The sequence below is a fragment of the Magallana gigas genome, chromosome 3 (genome assembly GCF_963853765.1).
Source record: "Magallana gigas chromosome 3, xbMagGiga1.1, whole genome shotgun sequence".
Taxonomy (NCBI): domain Eukaryota; kingdom Metazoa; phylum Mollusca; class Bivalvia; order Ostreida; family Ostreidae; genus Magallana; species Magallana gigas.
Genome location: NC_088855.1, coordinates 13,970,689 through 13,991,588, shown reverse-complemented (window position 1 = coordinate 13,991,588; position 20,900 = coordinate 13,970,689). Strand labels below are relative to the sequence as shown.

Genomic DNA, 20,900 nt, shown 5'->3' with positions numbered 1-20,900 from the left:
ACAATATTATAGAATATACAATATTGTATCATAGGATACAATATAATATTTTGCAATATCTTATGTAATTGTACCATGTGATAAAATAATATATTAAAAATACAATATAATATTATACAATATTGTATCATAATATACAATACTATACATAACAATATCATGATACAATATCATATCATAAAATATCAAAAAAATTGATACAATATCATATCATATCGTATAACTTTTTATAATATAACATATGATATCATATTATATCATATCAAACAATATTGTTTCATATCATACAATATCATAGGAATCATGTTATATTATTTATCAACAAACACATTTATCTATCAAGCTGGTTTGAGTGAGGTAGGAGATTTCTTTAGCATCCTTGATAATGGAGATCAGGCTCTGCATCTGAAGCAACCTCTGCGTTTAATTTATGATAAAGTTAAATCAACTATGCAAGCTTTCATCTATAAAACATGTGACCTGTTCCAAAAAACTAAACCTCATCCAGCATTCGAAACCTATGGCTGAGATTCAGCATTCAAGCCCATCAGGTGCATTGGTATCATAAGACGCATCATCCATGCAAGTTTGGTGAAGTTTGGACCGGTAATAACTAAGATATCATCATCAGAGGGCACTAGCAATTAAAACCTTTACTTCCTCCAGCATCCGTAACTTATAGCTCAGATTCAGCATCCATGCCTGTCAGGTGCATCTGTATCATAAGACACACCATACATTCAAGTTTGGTGAAGTTAGGACCTGTAATAACTAAGAACTATTTTTTAGCATCCTTGATAAAGGAGATCAAGCTCTGCATCTGAAGTTACCTCTGCGATTCATTCATATTACAGTTAAATCAACTATGCAAGTTTGAAATAGTACTATCATCTATTAAACTTGTGACCTGTTCCAAAAAACTTAACTTTATCCAGCATCCGAAACCTATGGCTCACACTCAGCATTCAAGCCTGTCAGGTGCATCAGTATCATAAGACACACCATCCATGGAAGTCTGGTGAAGTAAGGACAAGTAATAACTAAGATATCATCATCAGAGGGCACCTGTTTCAAAAACTTTATTTAACCAGCTTTTAAAACCTTAACCTCCTCCAGCATCCGAAACCTATTGCTCAGATTCAGCATTCAAGCTTGTCAGGTGCATCAGTATCATAAGACGCACCATCCATACAAGTTTGGTGAAGTTAGGACCAGTAGTAACTAAGATATAATCATCAGAGGGCAACTGCAACAAAAACTTTAACCAGCTCTAAAAACCTTAACCTCTTCCAGCATCCGAAACCTATTGCTCATATTCAGCATTCAAGCTTGTCAGGTGCATTAATATCATAAGACGCATCATTCATACAAGTTTGGTGAAGTTAGGACCAGTAGTAACTTAGATATTGCTATCAATGGGCACCTGCAACAAAAACTTTAACCTGCTCCAAAAACCTTAACCTCCTCCAGCATCCGCAACCTATAGCTCAGATTCAGCACTCAAACCTGTCTGGTGCATCAGTATCATAAGACACACCATCCATGCAAGTTTGGTGAAGTACGGACCAGCAGTAACTAAGTTATTGCTATCAAAGGGCACCTGCAACAAAAACTTTAACCTGGTCCAACCACCTTAACCTCCTCCAGCATCTGAAATTTAGGACCCAGATTCAGCATCCAAGTCTTTCAAGTCCATAAGTAGGTCCAGATGCATCATCCATGCAAGTTTGGTGAAGACAGGACAAGTAATAGCTTAGATACAGGACCTGCAACAAAAACTTTAACCAGGTCCGGACGCCGACGCCGACACCGACGCCACCGCCGACGCCGACGCCGAGGGTATAGCATAAGCTCTCCTTGACTTCGTCTCGGTGAGCTAAAAAGCATTCAAACTTATTTTTAAATTGTCATGATTATACTAATATAAAATGTGCAAAATTTTGATAATTAGATGGGTGTAATTACCAAACATAATACATGTAATTATTATTCGGACCACAATTGATGCAGAATCAGAAAGAACAATCCCAGGGTGTCCGATCACGGTAAAATCTACCTTTGTTTAAATTCACATCTCAGTGGATGAATCACACATCGCATACCGATTTTAATACGAATACAGTGCTCTATGGCGGTAAATTTGCTTATCATGCTATATGAAAATTATGTTTCATATCTAAATATGCATGCACTGATACAATGTTTATATCTTTCAAGATCAACCATTTTTTTCTTATTTAATAAGAATTTTTCCCCAAGATTTGAAATAATAACTCATCACAATGATTTAGTTTGTTTATGATTATGATGTTTTATTATACCCATTGTTGAATATTTTGTTGTTGTTGTTGAATAAATTTAAAATACAATCATAAGATTTAAAAAACAAACATAACAAACCTACGATATTCGACAAATATCAAAATCAAAAGGTTAAAAATATTAAATTTATAAACAATGATACAATTTTCAACAAATTTCAATTTTTACAAGTCTATCACAGAAGTTTTGCACCAGTAGATAGGTAAACACACTGGGACTATTAAAATACAGGGGAAATAACTTGCTATCAACAAAACTACTCTACATGTATTGCACTCCATCTTGTGACCCACTTATCTGTATAAAAATTGACAATTCTAAAATTCAATACATACATACAGCACTCTAATCAGAATACAAGGATGTGAATTAACTGTATAATCAAACACTGCACATGTAATGGAGGACATTTAGAACAATTTAATTCATATTTCACAAACAAACAGCACTCATTTTGTTAGAATACATACTGCAAAGTTAACATAAATGTGTTTTATTTGGTTGTGTATTCTATTTATTGCTTTTGGCAGAAAGCAGCATCCACTTAATCGATTACACTGCTTTATGCCTTACAGATAATTAGGCCTATGTAGAAAAAAAGGTACTTTCAGTAATTCACATATTTAACTCCACGCAAAATTGATGAATAATTAATTTCCGCCAAATATTGTACAAACTTAATACGTGTATTATACTTTCACGGTACAAGTTCAATGACAACTTTGTTGCAGCAATGAATTATCTCTTCAGAAAAATGGAATATGATAAATGTATTGATTGGCCCTTGTTTCTTGTTGAGAGTTCATCTCAAATTAAGACTGTAACAGTTCTACATATATCAATGAATTTAACACATATATATATTACACATAGAGAACTTTAAAAACAAAATGAAAACATCAGTGAAATGAAATATGTTGAACAAAATAAGCTTCAGAATAATATTTTTTTTTCCTGGGGAAATGATTTCACATCAATTACACACAAATTTAAGAATTTGGTTTCATTGAGATACTGTATACAGGGTTATTTTCGCCACGTTATTTTTACCCTTCATCACTTGCATACAGTTTTGCCCTGACTTGAATTTGCCTAGACAAAGTTGTGTTTAAAGAGAAACAATATGAGTATTGCAGTTCGTCCAGTCCTAAATTTGCCCTCTGACAACAGGGGTTAAAGGAGCAAAAATAAAACGGGCGAATATTTCCTTCTATGCAGTAACTGGTCATTTAAAAGCATGATGGTTATGTATGAAAAAAAAAGGAAGATGTCAAAATGAAATACATGTATGCTATTTCATAACATTGTGAAATAATTTAAATTTGTGGAGGCCAATTTTCATGGTTTATCCATTTTATCAAGGTTCGTTGGAATGTAAATCCGTGTTTACACAAGTGTAACTAAAAAAGACTTGTATCTAATTTTGTTATAAAGAAATCTTTAAAGGGCTTTTTTGTTTACAATGCATGTACCAATATCCTCTTTTTAAACCAAGCAACAAAACATACCATTATTTTGCTTGCTTCAAATTCCAACTTTAATTAACATTTTATCCAAATGAAATAAATTTTTTTTAAATAAACAATTAAAAAAGATTTAAAAATCTTATGAGTATAATGCTTTAAAAATTCAAATTATATAAAGTAATTGTTGTAACATTTATATGTACTGGGTAAGTTTAATATATGAAAGTTAGTTGATAAAATTCATTACATGCAGGCACTTGTAAAAACCAAAACATAATTTCTAACAGAATAAGGTATTTTCTTGAAATTTTTAAAATTTGTAAATCCACAACATCATGGATGCCTCCGTGCTGTGGATTTTGTGGGACTGAGTGGTGCTTCTCCAGTCTATGTATCCATCACCACCGCTAACCACCACCACCGCATTACAGTTTCTTCTCCGCAGTGTCTCGTACACCGCGGAGGAAGATCGGTCATCACCATGGATACGAACAGATGGCTGTTTATGAATTATACTTTTCTTAATGTCCTTAAGACCCACTGATAGCCTTTTCTTAAAGTTTGGTCTCTCTTTTCCTGGTTTTTCCTTAATTGATGATTTGGGTATCATTTGAGGGGATATGTCACATTTCACAGTTTGATCTCTTTTGACGTCCTCATTGGACATCAAATCTCCATAATACATCCTGATTTCATTTTCATCCCCTTGGGAACTGGTGTCTGGGGTGGCTAAATTCCTTTTAGCTAATTTTTGCATCAACTCTGTTCTAAGTGTCAATGCTTTACTCTGAATATTCTCAGAACACAGAAACTCCGCCTGAGGTTTCGCTGACACTAACTCTTCAGCAGACTTGGATTTCCTTCGATCAAGACTACTACTGTCCGACTCGGATACACTGTCTATTTCATTGTTTTTGGGACCATTTGTTTTGATATCCAATATTTCTGTCTGACTGTCAATTTCCACTTCTGTAGCTACAGTCTCATCAATGGAGTCTTTGCTGCCTTTCCGTCTTTTCACACTCGTTGCATTCTCCCTCCATGCGACAGACTCTGTAGAGTTCAAACCCTGAGCCTTCTGCCATAGATTAACAGTTCCGCAGTAAATAGGGATCAGAAACTGCACTGGTCCATTATGAGCATGTAGGGACACGTCTGGCCTCCCCTTAATAAGGGGTACCCCATCCCGTAGCCGGGGTAGAGGGAGGGAACAGACAATACCCAGGCTCGTCCCCACCCACAACAAACCTCGGCTGGCCATCAGGCTGGTCACTGTGGTCGTCTTGGGGCTTTTCTCCTCTGAACAATATTTACTTTCTGTAAAATAAATGTCATAGGCAAGATAATAAATATATCATCATCAAGTATATTATGCGACTCTACACATAATCTATTAATTCAATACTCAAATAATAAGGCAAAGATAGCTATATAATCATGTGTTTGAAAAACTATTTTATTCAAATTTGCGCATTTCCCTATTGATTACCAGTATGCATTCACTTAACAGTAAATTAAAAGGAGTATACAAGACTGCTTGCCAGTACATGAGTGCATATTACGTATACAGAGTGACATAATACCTTATATCTGGGGTTTTTCGCGTGTGACAAAATTTGGGATAATGAGGAAAATGTGTAGCATTTTTAATTTGCGTCGGCCCCTTTTTGCGATTTCAAATGTATCTTATAGAAAATAATACAGGACATAATTTCTGTGTAATTAATAATTTGCCATTAAAAAGAGAACGCGAAAAAAGGGAACATTAGATAATTGTGATACCGGATATACTAGTAGGGTATATCTAAAAATGTTACAATTCAATTAAAAAAGAAAATCCAATATCCCTGTCTATATTCAGTGACAAGGGAGAGAACTCTTACCTGACATCATCCTGTCCACTGTGGAGCCTATGTTGATCTCCTGAAGGTTCTCCTTCGTCTCTATGTGGTAGAGGCGGACGTACGACTTGTCCTTGAATGACATCCACAGGCCACATCCAGAGCGGACCATGTCAGCTATCACCGCCTCTCCGTCACACACCAGGCGATCCTTAAACAAACAAAACAGAAGTCAAATTATTGAAAGTACATGCATTATTGGATGAGATATATTTTTGAAGAACCATTTGAATAAGTATGAATAAATAGGAATTTTTCTTCAATCAAACAATTTACTCTTTGCTGCTTTAGAGTTTGATCAATCAGTCACATGAAATTTTAAATGTCGTGTTTAACTATAAGTCAAAAAAGAATTTTTTTTAAAGAAAAGAATGTTAACTTTAAAGATTCAATTTTCAATAATACGTTTTAAAATTTTACATCTAGCTAGTTCATTGCCTTGAACCACATCCTAATACCAATACCTTTATTAGCATACCTAGACTTCTGAAAACATAGGATTTCTGAAAACTGATATCATGCATGCAGGTTATAGTCAGGGAAGTGATATAGAGCAAATATAATTTCAAGCGGGATGCAAATTTTAGCAGCTAAATCTTGAAACCCTTCATAAACAAATGTAGAATGTAGAGGCATATTTTAATCAAATTAGTATCAAAATTCTAATTTTTTGTTTGAACTTAAAATGAGAAACAAAACTTCCGTAGCACAGATGAAATAAGAAATTGTTAATTAAATTTTTAGTTTATCAATTTCAATATCATTGAATGCTAAAACAGCATGAAAATGATAAAACTGAATGATAATACTGTGAAATCATTAAATTTAATAGGGGTAAATTTGAGTGAATTGTCATACATTTACAGCTTCATGGGGGCGTAATTTTGAAATTTGAAAGATTGATGTTTCATTATTTGTTGAAAATATAAACTTCAAGCAGAGGAGAATCAACAAAACCTTCCAAAATTGAGCCATCTCAAATTTTAATGATTCCACAGTACTGAAGCACTAGAAGGTGACTAGCAGTCAGTGTTTGTCGACTGATGGAAATTTTAAATTTTGTAGAGGAGTGGAACTATAGAAATGTCAAGTATAAATATCCCTCACCCACTGTAAATATTGTTTTCTGTTCTGTAAAGTTTAAAGAGGTTTTGGATGAGTTTGTATTTTGCAAACCATAATGATATAGAGCAGGCTTGGGGTAATGCTAAATGTAATGGTAATGCATTGCAATGCATTACATGTTTTCAAAGTAATGCTAGTAATGTGTAATGCCTCAAAAATAGCATTACAAGTAATGCTAATGTAATGCATTACTTTCCAAAATCTAGTGTAATGCTGGCATTACATGGCATTACTTTGCATTACTTTGCATATTTATGCATTTTCACTTTTAAAAAATGTGATGAATAAATGAATAGTTGAAATTGAATTTGATTAAATTTATTTTTAAAGAAGAAAGAAACAATTCTAATTAAGTAAAAAATGTTTAAATTGTACATGTTTTATTAAAAAAGATTTTTTAAAATTCTTTTTTGAATTGTTTATATTACTAAAGATAACAGCACAATTTCATAACATTTTTAAGAGTGTTGTTATGAAGAGTTTTTAATCATTTAAACAATTTACTCCAATTAGTTTGCACTTCAATAAGAAATGTGTCAACAACACACTATGCCCCCAGGATAATCTAAGTATTAAAACAATCTATTGTTATAAGAAGTGCTAAACACCCCAATCCCCTTCCCTTCGCTATGTCACAATAGAATAGGAGACAGACATGCACCTTTTAAAGCAAAATGAATGCACTGTCCATCCATGATGAAAATAAATATCACTTCCAATATTATAACCCATTTGAAAATAATTTTACTTATTTTCTCTCTGTCTCTGTCTCTTTGTCTCTCTCTCCCTCTCTCTCTTGTATAATAATTACACTGTACATTAGTTTGGACTGATAAAAAATACAAGATTTATGTATTTAATCTATTATTGCACTTAATATATCCTAAGATAAAGATCGTCAAACAGTATTTTCCAGCCCAAGCTTTGACTGCTCCTGCAAAACATTTATTTAGTATAGCCCGGAAGATGGATGCATTTAAAAGATGAACCCTTTGAAACTTCGATCATAAGTGCAACAGCAATCTTTTGTCTTCAAGTGTCCTCCGTAAAAAGAAATACGATTAAAATATATTAAGAAATATAACTGGGAAAAATCATCTGTTTATAAATTAATAAAATTAAGTGTCCAAAATTATAAAGATTTGTGTAATCTGGGGATATATCTATATTTAGCTTTTAAAAACCGCAACATTATTTCATAAATTGTTTTTTGTTACGCATGTTATCCTGTGTCTCTGTTTCATATCTCATATTGTATCATGCCAAATGTCTATATAAATATAATTTTACTTATGTTATATGTTGTTCATATTGCCACAATATGATTATATATTGAGCAAATAAAGAATGACTCTTGTTTATTCATTGAATCTGAACCTGATACTGAGTATGAAGCTGTAGATATGTTAAAGAGTGTTGTATATTTGAAACATTTGCAAAAACTCTTTATTAGCTTTACTTAAAAAAAAAGTAATGGTAATGGTAATGCATTACTTTACTCATGTAATGGTAATGTAATGCATTACTTCAAGAAAATCAAGTAATGGTAATGGTAATTTAATGCCCAAATTCATGAAGTAATGGTAATGTAATGCATTACTTTACAATGTAATTCGCCCCAAGCCTGATATAGAGTTATTTAATTTTTTTATTAATTCTAGATTTTTGGAGTTACTAAATTGAGATTAAAGATTTTACATCTGTATTGATCAGTCGTAAATCTAATGACAAATTAGTTGAGAGGTAGAAATGGGGGCCGTTTCTTAATAATAAAACTAATACTGGTATACAATACATTTTCCCTAAGAAATGATAATACAGTGCACATGCTATTGTGGCATTTGTTTATTCTTTGGGGAAATCTATCCGAGTCATAATATTTTAATCTATTATAATTCCATGCAGTATGTAACTTATCAACAGGTTCCAAACCTATAAAACTAAGATCACAATCAATAATAGTCTAAAAGCCACCATTTTATACAGAAGTGCAGATATTAAACAAATAAACTAGTAAAAGCTGGACTATTTTGCCAAAAATTACAAGGACCCTCCATTCACTGATTTTTTTTTACTTTGAGTTAATAATATTTTATAAACAGTTATCAAGGTGAAAATGTTATAAGTTTATTTTTTTCCAGTGAAAAACAATGAAGTACTATTGTATAGAGATAGCATTTGCTTATTGTATATTATGAGAGAAAAATGTGCAAAATAAAGTTTACAATTTAAATTACCATTTTATCTTTATCTATTCAATGGTTATAATACTTAAATTGATAAAAAATTATGTGATACACTATGTAAAATGCGGTTGTTTTTTTTTAATTCACATCAAATTATTTGTCATTCAAACTACAAAAGCCCTCAAATTAGTTTGCAGTGTAGAGAGGGTCCTTAATTTTTTCTGCAATAATCCTCTCAAATCACACAGGAGCAAAATTATCTATGTATATACTGCTCATGACAAGTTCAGTTATATAATCTATTAGATATATGTAATATATGCTGCATTAAGAACAGTTTAATAATCTAATAAATATATGGTACATGTAAGTAATATGCTTTATAAAAATTGCTATGCAGTTGATAGCTTAATTAAAAAGCTGAATAATTGCACCCATTATTAATTACCGTATATACTCGCCTATAAGTATTGTTCGCCTATAAGTCGGTTGCCATTTTTCAAGTTTATTTTCAAGATTTTGCCATTGACCCTCTTATAAGTCGGGTAATTTTTTTTGGATAATCAGTCTACAGATTGCCAATCAAATAAGCACATTTTATCAAGCATGACTATATTCTAGAAAAAAAATATTGATGCTTGACCCCTCTGTTATCTTTCTAGATGCAATGCATTTTAAAAGTGCAGTTAAGACATCTATCCTGGATGAATAACTTTCGATTTTGGACGCCTTTTTTTTTTTATTGATACACTGATGAAAACTTGGTGTAAGCTATGAAAATATTTAAAATACTATTGAAAATAAAATGACAGTGATTTTGATCCCCTGTTGACTGATTATGATGGTATAGCCCCTTTTAAAAGGGGTGTGTTAGCTTGTGTTGTTTTAGGTGACATGCCACCTACAGCCACCAATACAGCTATTATCACCTCATGCGTAATTTATTATGAATAATTATGAAACGATCTTTATTTTTTTTTAACAGACCAGCAATTATTCTTGTGTTTAATTTTTTAAGTATAAAACAGAAATTGCTGTTTTGTAATCCCTCTAGATCGCTTTTAGACGCCATGTTTTTTAATAGTTTTCTGTAAACAGAGTTATCTTTCTTGAAGTTTGTAACTTACGATTGTGGACGCCATTATATTTTTTAAACACTCATTACAACTAGATTATAGCTCAAAAACTATTTTAAATGCTACTGGAAATAAAATGACAGTGATTTTATCCCCTACTGACTGATTAGGGTTGGTAATTAGCCTCCTAAACTCAGTGTTGGCTTGTGTTGTTTTAAGTACAGTTATACCAACAGCTAATATCACCTCAGGTGTAAATAATTGCCTGTTTAAATAAAAAATAGTATCAAATACACCTTGTTCATATTTTAAGAAATACAGTTGAAACTTTCAATGTATTTATTAAGTGTTTATCTTTTTAGTAATTAAAAAAAAAAATGTCAAGTATAGGGATCGCAAGTAAAAAGTTGGAAGCAAAATGGCGCCCAAAAACGAAGTTTTACTCAGTGGAAAAATTATCTGATTGTATGTCATGCCTATAAGTCGGACCCCTACTTTTTATTCAAATTTCTACTCCCAAAATACCGACTTATAAGCGAATATATACGGTACTGCTTTTACCTGGAACTCGTTTTCATCCACCGGTATGATATATATAGTATCCCCGCAGGCCACCCATATCTCATCCTCTATAGCAATGATACACGAGATGGGCATGTCACTGCCTATCTCCACTATATGTGGAGAATCCACATTCCACTTCCCATCCTCTGTAATAAGACAAACATGTAACGAATGATGGAAATTAGACGGTGAATTCAACAATTCAGAACTACTTTTACAATTGTAACTTTGACACTGCATGCAATATTAAACTTGATAATTAACTTCTAAGAGCTTTTTCCACATACATTACAATAGATATCACTACACCATGTATGCAATCACCCATTCATTCATACATATGGTGATCACATATTTCTCAATGATTGTTTGTTACATACTATCATCTCTGTCATAGATGACAAGTTTTCCATCTCGAAGCCCAACAAAGACCCTGTCGTCTGCATACTTTATTGCCACTGCAATGCCATGGCAATAGAATTTACTGCGGGGCTTTCTTCCTCCACTGGTAAAGTTCCTCACTCCATTCTCATCCAAGAGACTGTATACAAGTATTCTGTAAATAAATTTGGATGACCAATCAATTATCCTAAGGTAATATGACTCCAGAACAGGAGAGAAAAGAAAGAGATTGAAAGAGATGTGTGAGAGAGAGAAAAAAAGAGATGCATTAGAAATAGAGAAAGGTGTATTTGAAAGAGAGAGAGATGTGTATTTGACAGAAATTGAGAGAGAGAAAGAAATTGAGAGAGAGTGAGAGAGAGACAGAGAGCAAGAAAGAGATGAGAGATAAATGAAGATGGAAACAGTCCTGATCAGCAAGAAAAGAAAAGGAGATGAGTTAAAATATGAATATGTTCTCTACTTACTCGCACTTTTCTGTTGACATCCACACTGTGTCTTCCACAAACGCCTCGTCTTGGTCAGTGATGGAAATGGCTGGTACTGTTTCCACAGTAACAATCTCTGTGTCTGCTGCCTTGAAGGATTCAATGAGGGTGAGTCGTGTTGTGTGGACAGAGACCAGGGACACCTGAGCACGGGTTTCGGAGGTCGTCACCACCCACAGATGCTGCATGCTGATGTCAGAGTTACTCCCCCTGCCGGACAGGTAGACGGGCACAGCACACTTCACCTGGTCATGAGTGAAATCACAAAACACTTACTTTTAAATATAGCTGTTTACAATATCATTATAATACATCATTCTAAACTCAAGAAACTTGATGCTATGTAATCTGATTTTTTTCAATTACCAGTAAAAGGTTATTTTTTTTACCTATTTACAAACATTTTAAAATCTAAACACTTGTTCATATGACAAATGTAGATCCTAATGTAATATTTGTGACTGTTTATAAAAAAGAATGGAAAACAAAAAATTAAGAGAAAAAAGGACATTTATACGTACCTTTGTGAAGTGTTTGGGCAAGTCCACTGACATATGTCTGACATACATGGCAGGTTGGTGAATGGATTTCTGTTTACCTGAGGTACTGGACATGTGCCAGCTGGGGTTGTTTAATGGATCTGTAATAACACAACAGACTCGTAATATATGCTCAACTCAACTCAACTTGATAAAGTAAAATAGTTTTAGTTACATCTTCTGATCATCTAAAGTTTCTAATTTTAAATACATACCGGTATGTATTACTTTTTTTAAAATGTTAACTGGCATTTAGTAGTAACCTGAGATGGTCTCCTTAGTGTGACAAACATGTACTACCATCATTCTTTATAGCATATTAAAGACACATTACAAACCTTTTGTGAGTTTGGTCATGATGAAGTCTATGCTCCATTCCTGTCTTATCTCTGGTGAAGACGTCTTGAAAACAAACCGACATTCTTTCCTAAAAATGATAAAATCATAACAAATTTTTCCATGAAGCATTTAATACAATTTTCACCATTTGAATTCTTGGTAAATGAAAGGAACTGACTACAAAAATCATATAAGGAGCATATACGAGGGTTGTTCGGAAATTATTGAGACATTTACTCTTATTTCCTTAGGGAAAAAGATAAACCCTTCAAATTTCCCCAAAATGTAAACCAGGATAGGGTTCATCACTGCGAAAAGTTTCGTGTCCATAGCATGATTAGATCATTCCTGGTAAACTGACCAACTTGCCTTCGTCCAGTGGACCGGCGCAACCGCAAACTTACCGCAACGGCATTTTAACGCAGCTCATTGATCATATGTTCTAAACACCTTACAAACAAAATTAAATAGAATTAATTTTTCATTTCTCATCTTTTGTTTACATTTTAAGTTGTCAACAATTGCACATTCTCTCCATTCTAGATTTTTGTGGAAAAAAATCGGGTTATTTCTAAGTAAAAGTCAAATTACTGTAAGATGTCTCCTACAGTCATTCTGTGTACATATTTTAGAACTGTTGACATTTGTAAGTGTGTAAAAGGTACTTGATATTTAGTCACTTTGTCTGAATTCTAGTTAATCAATTAGTGAACAAAGACGATAAACTGAAGCTCTTTATCCCTTGCCATCGTATATTTTTTGTTAAAGCAATTGGGTGCCCTGAAAAGGTTTTTTCCGAAATTTCCACCAATTTGATGATATTCGCTGCGCCGCATTGACGTCAAAATTCAATATACCGTCGCTGTCAGATTTCTATTGCTTGGTAAATATACCTGTACCATATCCGTATTTCAACTCGAACAGTAGTGAAACTTGATCAAAAGTTAGTCACAAAAAATAGCAAAATGAAAATATATAATCTGATTTCTTTTATTATAAACGGTAAGTTTGCGGACACTTAGATAGATGAAGTTTTAGTTTTATTATTCTCCGAGTTTATGATTGCGCCGGGTACCCCGACCACAGATTTGTTTATCTACCGTTGAAAACAAAATGTTAAACAATTTTTAAATATTACTTTCTTTAGTTATTTATTAAGGTTTATTCAAAGTCCATGCCAATGTTCACCATAATTCGTCACTTAGAAAGGGAAATATCCGTGTTGTCTCAATAATTTCCGAACAACCCTCGTATGTTATAATATAACAGACCGCCTTATTGTAAAATAAATTGAATTCTGTTAACACAAACTTGGAAGCCCTAAAGAGTGATCATTGAACTTTGGGAGACCTGTGAGTGTGTTATTTCTTACCCATTGTATTTGGGATCCTGTAAAGTGATGGTAGAACTATTGAGGACCTGAAGCTGTTGATCCTTTGACTGGATTTGCAGCTGAAGGTCTGTTATGGCTTCTTGGATTTTATCCTCAGTTATACCCTACAAAAAAAAACATTACATTATAACTCAACTTTAAATTTTATTCACATGTTAGAAAATTTTCTTATGTTCACAAGGTTGGGGTAAATTTTTGTGGGCCGCAAGAATCATGAGTCAATGTTTTGTGGATTCAATTTTATAAATGATGACCAGAGGTTAGATTTCATTGATTATTGCTGATGAAGATTAACGTTAGTGTATGCGGAGGTACCAATCAAATCTTCAATAACTGAGCTACTGTGGATATTAATCATACACTAATACCTCTAAAAGTAGGTGAGTTATTTTTTAAAAGTAAGTACCAGTACATGTATAGATATACCTCATATGAGAGTTTGAGTGAGTTGGTGAGCGTGCTGATTTGACCAAGGACGGAAACGTCATGCATCATGTCACTGATGTCACGATGAAGGTTAAAAATGTCATCCTCTTTACTCTCTGGAAAAACACAATATAAATACATACATAACAAAAATCTGTTCTAAAAATGTTGTAAAAATTTAAATCACTGAATAATCTAATAAGAGTCTTTTTAATGAGATTGTTAAAGTAAGAGTCACAAATATTCTTAATAAAAATCTATAGTTCTAGAAATCAAACCTGCCGACATATTTTATGAAAATCTATTCTAAAATTTTTGTCAAAATCGAGTGCATGACATCATGAAGAAATAGACGAAGTCAACATGATAACAAGTGTTACATATGAGACAGCTAGTGTATTAATGATTCATTGAAGTAAACTTGCCTACTACTGCCGAGTGTATACTGTATTTGTTTGTGTTGACTCTCACGATGCTCTGCATGTCTGGAGTAATGGCCGTGTCTTTTAACTCCAAGTCACACAGAGGCTTCACCCATTTGATCTTCTGCTGATTATTCCTTTGGAATAAAAGAATTATATTTCCTTAACTGAACACAATAGGAAAGGAGTATCTCCTTTACATGTATTCACTAAAACTTTCTGATCTATCAGTATATCAATAGTACAAGAACATAATGGTATTCCTGAGGCCTGTTAAACAGAAAGGCTCTGACAAACAATTCTGATAGAGATAAAGGAAATTTTAGCAAGTCTTGTTCTATAACAGGCCTCTTGATTTCACTAATTGGAGCTAACTACTGTAAACCAACATATATTCATGGCTACTTCATTTCGCGATTTACTTCCAATAAACTGGTTCGCAACGACTAATGTTCGCAACCAAGTATTCGTACGCGAATAAAAAGTGGTTTACAGTATCACTTTTTATCGCCTTCTACCAGACTAGAGGTTTGAGTAAGTTTATTGGGTTTTTTTTTTGCATTTACGTCTAATAAACTTTGGTTACATCTGTATGCAAGTGTTTTTTGTAAGATGAAAATAAAATTGTAAATGATGAATTCAATAAACTATGCATGACTTAATTGCAACAATCCTATCGTTTCATACAAGTTTATAAGCCTTGTTATAATGGCTTAAGATTATAGGTGTAAGTGTGAAGTTGTAATGTTATCTCCACCTGAGACAAGTATTTATATAGAGCCGTACCCCTGCATAGAGCAGCAGATGACGCAGTCGTCCAACAGGTAGAGCTTCCTCACCTTGACAGGTGTGCCTCGTTCTGGTGACTACAAAACACAACCACCACCATACAGTACAAATGCAGGAAAGAGAAAGTCAATGAACAAATCAAGAGAGTCTTTATTTAACTTAAAAAGTTTTCATATTTCACTTTTGATAAAATTCAATCCGATATCTACACCAGAGCTACACAAAGCAATATCCTAGTATTTAAAAAAATACAATTATTATAATATTTGTGTTAAAGAACTAGCAATTATATGCACGAATTAAAGCTCAGACTCTTACGACTTCCTCCATGTCATCCTGTCTGACGAGGCGGCACTGTTTCTCTCCAGGAATCTTGAAGTTGAGCGTTTTCTGAAGTTTCTTGGACTGGAAGAGTTCCTCGGACTCGCGTTTACGCTCGTTGAGCATGTGGGTGACGTTCTCCAGGTCAGTGAGGGCGGTCTGGAGGGACGACCTGTCATGGTGATGATGAGGGGTGTACTTCAGTAGATCCTGGGGTAAAGGACATTTCAAGGTCATATCAGAAATCAACTTGTCTTTATCCTCTAAAGTTCTTCTCCAATGCTTTGTTTAAATGTGACACATATACCGGTATATAACCTTGACCTCAATGAAATACAGTGCCCAAGTTTAGCACATTATCATGATTATTTAGCTGCATTTATTTAACTAATGCTAGATTTGTACACAGCCTTTGTAGGCTTTATTGAGATGCATTAACATTCACTAGAATTCAATATTTTTAAGTTATACATTCTGTAACCTTAACCTCAGTATTAGGTACTGGTGGTGGGTAGTTGCCCTTTACACTAGTGGGTTGTATTACCTTAATGAGCATGATGAATTGAGGGAATCTCTGTATTGGTTTAACCATGAGACCAAACAATGTCAGGCGATCTATACTCTTCTTTGACGTATTCTGTTTCAGAAAAGTTAAAAAAAAATTGTTTTACTTCACTTAATCTGTTTTTTAAGAAATAACAAAACAATCAGTACTGGCAGTAGGTTACTCTATCTTAACTGACATTTAGGAATTCCTCTAGGCCTGGTTTTGAGATCTGAGCTGCCTTGATTTCCTCCATTGCCATGGGAAAGTTGTTGACATATTCACTGTACACATTCACAACCATGTCTCTAGAAAACTAAAAGCAGAAGACCAAAATCATGTCACAGTGGTTCACAAGAAAAACCCCCAGAATAATCTACCATTTATGAATGGTTGAAACCTCTTACTGATGCTGTAAATATTGCTCCGATTTTTTCCTCTGTGTACCAGTTTTTTACGCTTTCCGCTAGTTCTATCTGGAACATCCTGTGGTGATGAAGAATTTCCTGAGCCTTGGAGAAAACCACTGGAACACTCTCCTTGTCCAGGTTAAATGTAAACAAAATGGCGCTCTTGTAGTCCTACAATAACCACAGTTGTGTCTCATATTAGTTTTCTCTTTCTTTGTGAATCTTTAAACATTTCTGTAAATTCCCTATTTTACATGAGAACTTAATTCAGTGATTCCGCTGATTTTAATTAAGTCGCAAGACTATATTAAGGTCGTAAGCACCAATTTTTTACAATAATAAATCATTTAGTTCAAAAAAGATTTTAAAATTCTGGGAGGGTTGCTTCTTGTGATTTTACGTGAATATTAATTTCTTGTGTTTACTAAGGAATCTACAGAAGAAAAACTGTCTTCATTGTCAACACTTGTACATACCATGAACAGTTTAAATAGCAAATGTGATGCCATTTTTAATCTTTTATACAATTATAATTGTTTAAATCTGAAGAAATTTATGTAAGAAACTTCTATGCAACTGTAAAACTAGGTACAACATTTGATAAAAACAAGAAATGAATTTAATATAAACTTTCACAATTAAGCTTTATAATGGATGCAAATTTGTAACGTATTTCATTTTATTGGTTTTTTAAATATGGTTTTTTAAATAATCGAAAAATTATATTAATACAAAATTTTTGTTCAATCAAAAGTCTACTATTTTGATTAATCTAATAATTGAATCATATGCTACAAAAAGTCTTGGAATGGGATTTTTAATGCGAGTTCAAACAAAGGTTGTAAGATTTCTTACATTAACAATCCTATCCAGTGCGTCTAAGTAAGACTTCTCGCTATCAATGATGTTTCTCACTACGTGAGCTTTCTTCTCCTGAAATACACAATATTCATGGTTACACTATGTTTAACATCAAGGAGTCCAAATATTTCAGCATAATTTCACATGCAAGGAGGTAATATAAATATCATCCAATAATAGTTTAATATATCTAAATGAGATGTGGTTAGATACTGTTGCATAAAGAGACATGATATATTTTCATAGGTAGTACTACAGTCAATTCCATCTCAAGATGTTTTTTTGGAGGAGTGCAATATATTAATTCAATTGAACAAAACATGATTGGCTCTTGCTAAAGGTATTATCATTGTGAAATCACGAAAAAGTTCATACAGAATTGAACGCTTTAGCTATTCTTTGGGTTCATATAAGGAATCATATTTGCAAATGTAAACATATATTAATAAATACAGTAGAATCCACCTACATTACGCATGCTTGGAACATGTGTTATAATGTGTATTATTGTGTATTCTATACATTAGATTAGATATATTAGACTAAAATAAAAACCTTATTTGCATGATTACGTGTACATGTATTGTGTTTTCCCTCTGATTTTAGTAAAGAAAAAAGGGTTTATAATTATCAGTATACTTTGTTGATTTTGATGTTTTTTGGGGGGTAAAAAGGCAGGTATACCTATAGTGATTATAAGCTTGATAAACTCAAAACATACATCTACATTGTAGCCTCATCCAACAGTAGTTTTCTCTGGGTGACAAGTCTCAATAGTACACTAACTATCATGCAATATCTATATCCATAGTACTGTATAATTTGTAGGTATACATGCATATCAAAGTATCTTTTAAAACCTCTTTTAAAAATATAGTTAAAGTAACAAAAACGTCAAAGCAAAGCTACAAACACATACATGTACCTGCATTAAGCACATCAGAATACAAAAGAATGAATATGATAATCGTCTACACAATAAATGTATCCAACGGTTTCATTAACATTTGCTGAACTAAAGCTTAGTAAGTCTCAGTATGACAGCTATTATTGTATAGGAGCTAGAACCTTCATAAGTGTTGCAATCCCTAAAGTAAGCAATGGTATAGAAGAGTTTAAGGCCTCTTCATGGCATAGTGCCCCCTCAATTCAACCAATTCATACTCACTCCATGCTTTGTTGTTTTGAAAAACTGAGAGGAACTGATTTTTACCTAATTAGTAATCAAATTTGCAACATTAATAATAAATCATGAACATTATTCTCTGGACCAAGATAACAATATACATCAATGTTTTACATCTGATAGTCCTTGGATTCCTTATTGATATTGCTAGAATTCCTTAAAGTAATAAACAAATCCAAGGCTAAGGTTAATGTTAAATTTTGTCAAACAATGTACCGTTAAGCTACAATTGTATGTGTTTCAATAAAAGTCATAATTTCTTTAAAAAATTTGTTGTAAGACTTAGTGAAAAAAAATTTCCTGAGTGTAAATTTGGTTTTCCAGTAAATACATATGAAATACAAAATCAAATAATAATCAAATTTAGAATTATTTCCTTTAAACATTTATAAACCTTTTATATACAATATTAATGTTCCTTGTTGCTTCAAGTACCAGCAAACCTTAATAAGAGTACATGCATCACCCCCCCCCCCCCCCCCCCCTCCCCCTCCTTCCAACAAACTCATAAATATCTTTTGAAATGTTAAAAAAACAACAACATGAGGAAACTGCTTGCACATGTACTTCTCTTTCCTTAAAATAAGGATGGATATGCATCTGTAACCAGAAATAAACTTTGTAGTGAATATCACCTGTTCCTTTTTTATACCCTCTGGCGGGGGTGGTAGATTGGGGGGTGGGTGTTTCTCCAGATTGATCTTCACAGGTTTGACTGGACACTCCTCCTCTGAGGGGGTCCTTTCCGGTCGGATCCTATCCGGGGTTGGTGGGAGGGGTTTATCTGGGTACTCCGATGTATCTATCAATAAAAATCTACCTTAGACCAACTCTTGATACAATATGCTACATATATTATTTATAATACATGTAGTTCCCAAAGCAATTACTAGTATTACTTTTCCACAATACTTCCTTACTTACTTTATAGTACTTCCTTTAACAAAATCAATTGAAGTACTTTGAGTACTTGATATCCATAAAAAAGGTTTTAAAATTAATACATAAAAATTTAGATAAGCTGTTCAATAGGCTGCAGTCATTTTGAGATTAAAATTATGATAGTGTACTGAATTGCTTCGTTCATGTAGAACAATTTAAATATGATTTCAACTTTTCCTGCCATGCACTATGAAGAGTTCTATAGATTTTATGTCTAGTATATGCATCAGGTACCTGTTATTTTTATGCTATTTCTCTTAAAAAATCGAGCATTTTTCACCTCAAGCTGTCACATACAAGTTCTAAAAATTTTAACACTCTGGTATTTGAAATAGCACTCTCGAGCTCATGGAATGGTGAAAAGTAAAATGATTTTAGTTTTTGCAGTGTGAGGGGCCTCAAGTTTTACTCAAGTTTAATTACATGTTTTGAGATATGTCCTCAACACAATTTAGTATTACCAGTTATATTAATGGTATTTCCCATGTGATACCAACATCCATTAACTTGTGAAATTAATACTGGCTTTTATTTCACTGCGATATATTTTAATAATAGATTAAATTGCTATATAATTAAGGTAAAATTTCATTAAGTAACCTCTAGAGGACACAAAATTAATCAACAGCACTAACTGATGTATTCCTCCTCTGATGACCCCCTGAAGTCTGACCCCCAGGATATCGTGCTGTCGATGGTGGAGTTCCGATGGTCTCGGTGAGGAGACCGTGTCCCCACGGGCTCGTAGAATTCCTCACTGTCACTAGCCACTGCCAAAATACAACAACACAACTACATGTGCTTATTACTATATATCCAGTTATTATCAATATGAACTAGCTATAGTTTTTTGCCTTTTTTGTGATCACTTTTAAATCGCAAACTATACACTATGCAGAAATTGAATATACCCGGTAGAAACTTATTAAAGAGGTTTGTTCCTCTGCTATTGGGTAGACATTTTGGGTCACCTCTTGTCTAAAATTCTGCATCGTATACACTCATGTATTTATATTATGCAATGCCAAATAACTTATATTCAATAAAAAAGTTTTAAAAACCAATTTATCTAATAATTGCACTTTCAGTGCAGAAAGGTAAAGTTAAATTCACAGTAGCTTGGAAAGAAGCAAATAGGACATCAATTTTTGTTTTTAATTTAGTTAAGCTGTGTATGTGGATAAAAAAATTCTTTAAA

The 20,900-nt window shown here is 33.1% G+C and overlaps 1 protein-coding gene across 1 annotated transcript in view; it reads right to left on the bottom strand.

Moving 5' to 3' along the window:
* Nucleotides 1–2,286: 2,286 nt before the first annotated feature.
* LOC105340678 (rho guanine nucleotide exchange factor 17) overlaps nt 2,287–20,900 on the bottom strand; it is a 29,054-nt gene continuing 10,440 nt past the window's right edge. Inside the window, exons 8-27 of the mRNA XM_066077719.1 lie at nt 20,338–20,472; nt 19,396–19,562; nt 18,743–18,787; nt 17,569–17,646; nt 16,711–16,884; nt 16,503–16,619; nt 16,304–16,396; nt 15,757–15,969; nt 15,436–15,515; nt 14,633–14,786; nt 14,228–14,386; nt 13,781–13,905; nt 12,408–12,496; nt 12,052–12,170; nt 11,510–11,775; nt 11,021–11,196; nt 10,638–10,786; nt 6,797–6,820; nt 5,672–5,840; nt 2,287–5,105 (exon numbers count right to left, since the gene is read on the bottom strand). Of these exons, the coding sequence (XP_065933791.1) occupies nt 4,099–5,105; nt 5,672–5,840; nt 6,797–6,820; nt 10,638–10,786; nt 11,021–11,196; nt 11,510–11,775; nt 12,052–12,170; nt 12,408–12,496; nt 13,781–13,905; nt 14,228–14,386; nt 14,633–14,786; nt 15,436–15,515; nt 15,757–15,969; nt 16,304–16,396; nt 16,503–16,619; nt 16,711–16,884; nt 17,569–17,646; nt 18,743–18,787; nt 19,396–19,562; nt 20,338–20,472 (3,539 nt within the window). The 3' untranslated portion in view covers nt 2,287–4,098. The remainder of the gene's footprint in view (nt 5,106–5,671; nt 5,841–6,796; nt 6,821–10,637; nt 10,787–11,020; nt 11,197–11,509; nt 11,776–12,051; nt 12,171–12,407; nt 12,497–13,780; nt 13,906–14,227; nt 14,387–14,632; nt 14,787–15,435; nt 15,516–15,756; nt 15,970–16,303; nt 16,397–16,502; nt 16,620–16,710; nt 16,885–17,568; nt 17,647–18,742; nt 18,788–19,395; nt 19,563–20,337; nt 20,473–20,900) is intronic.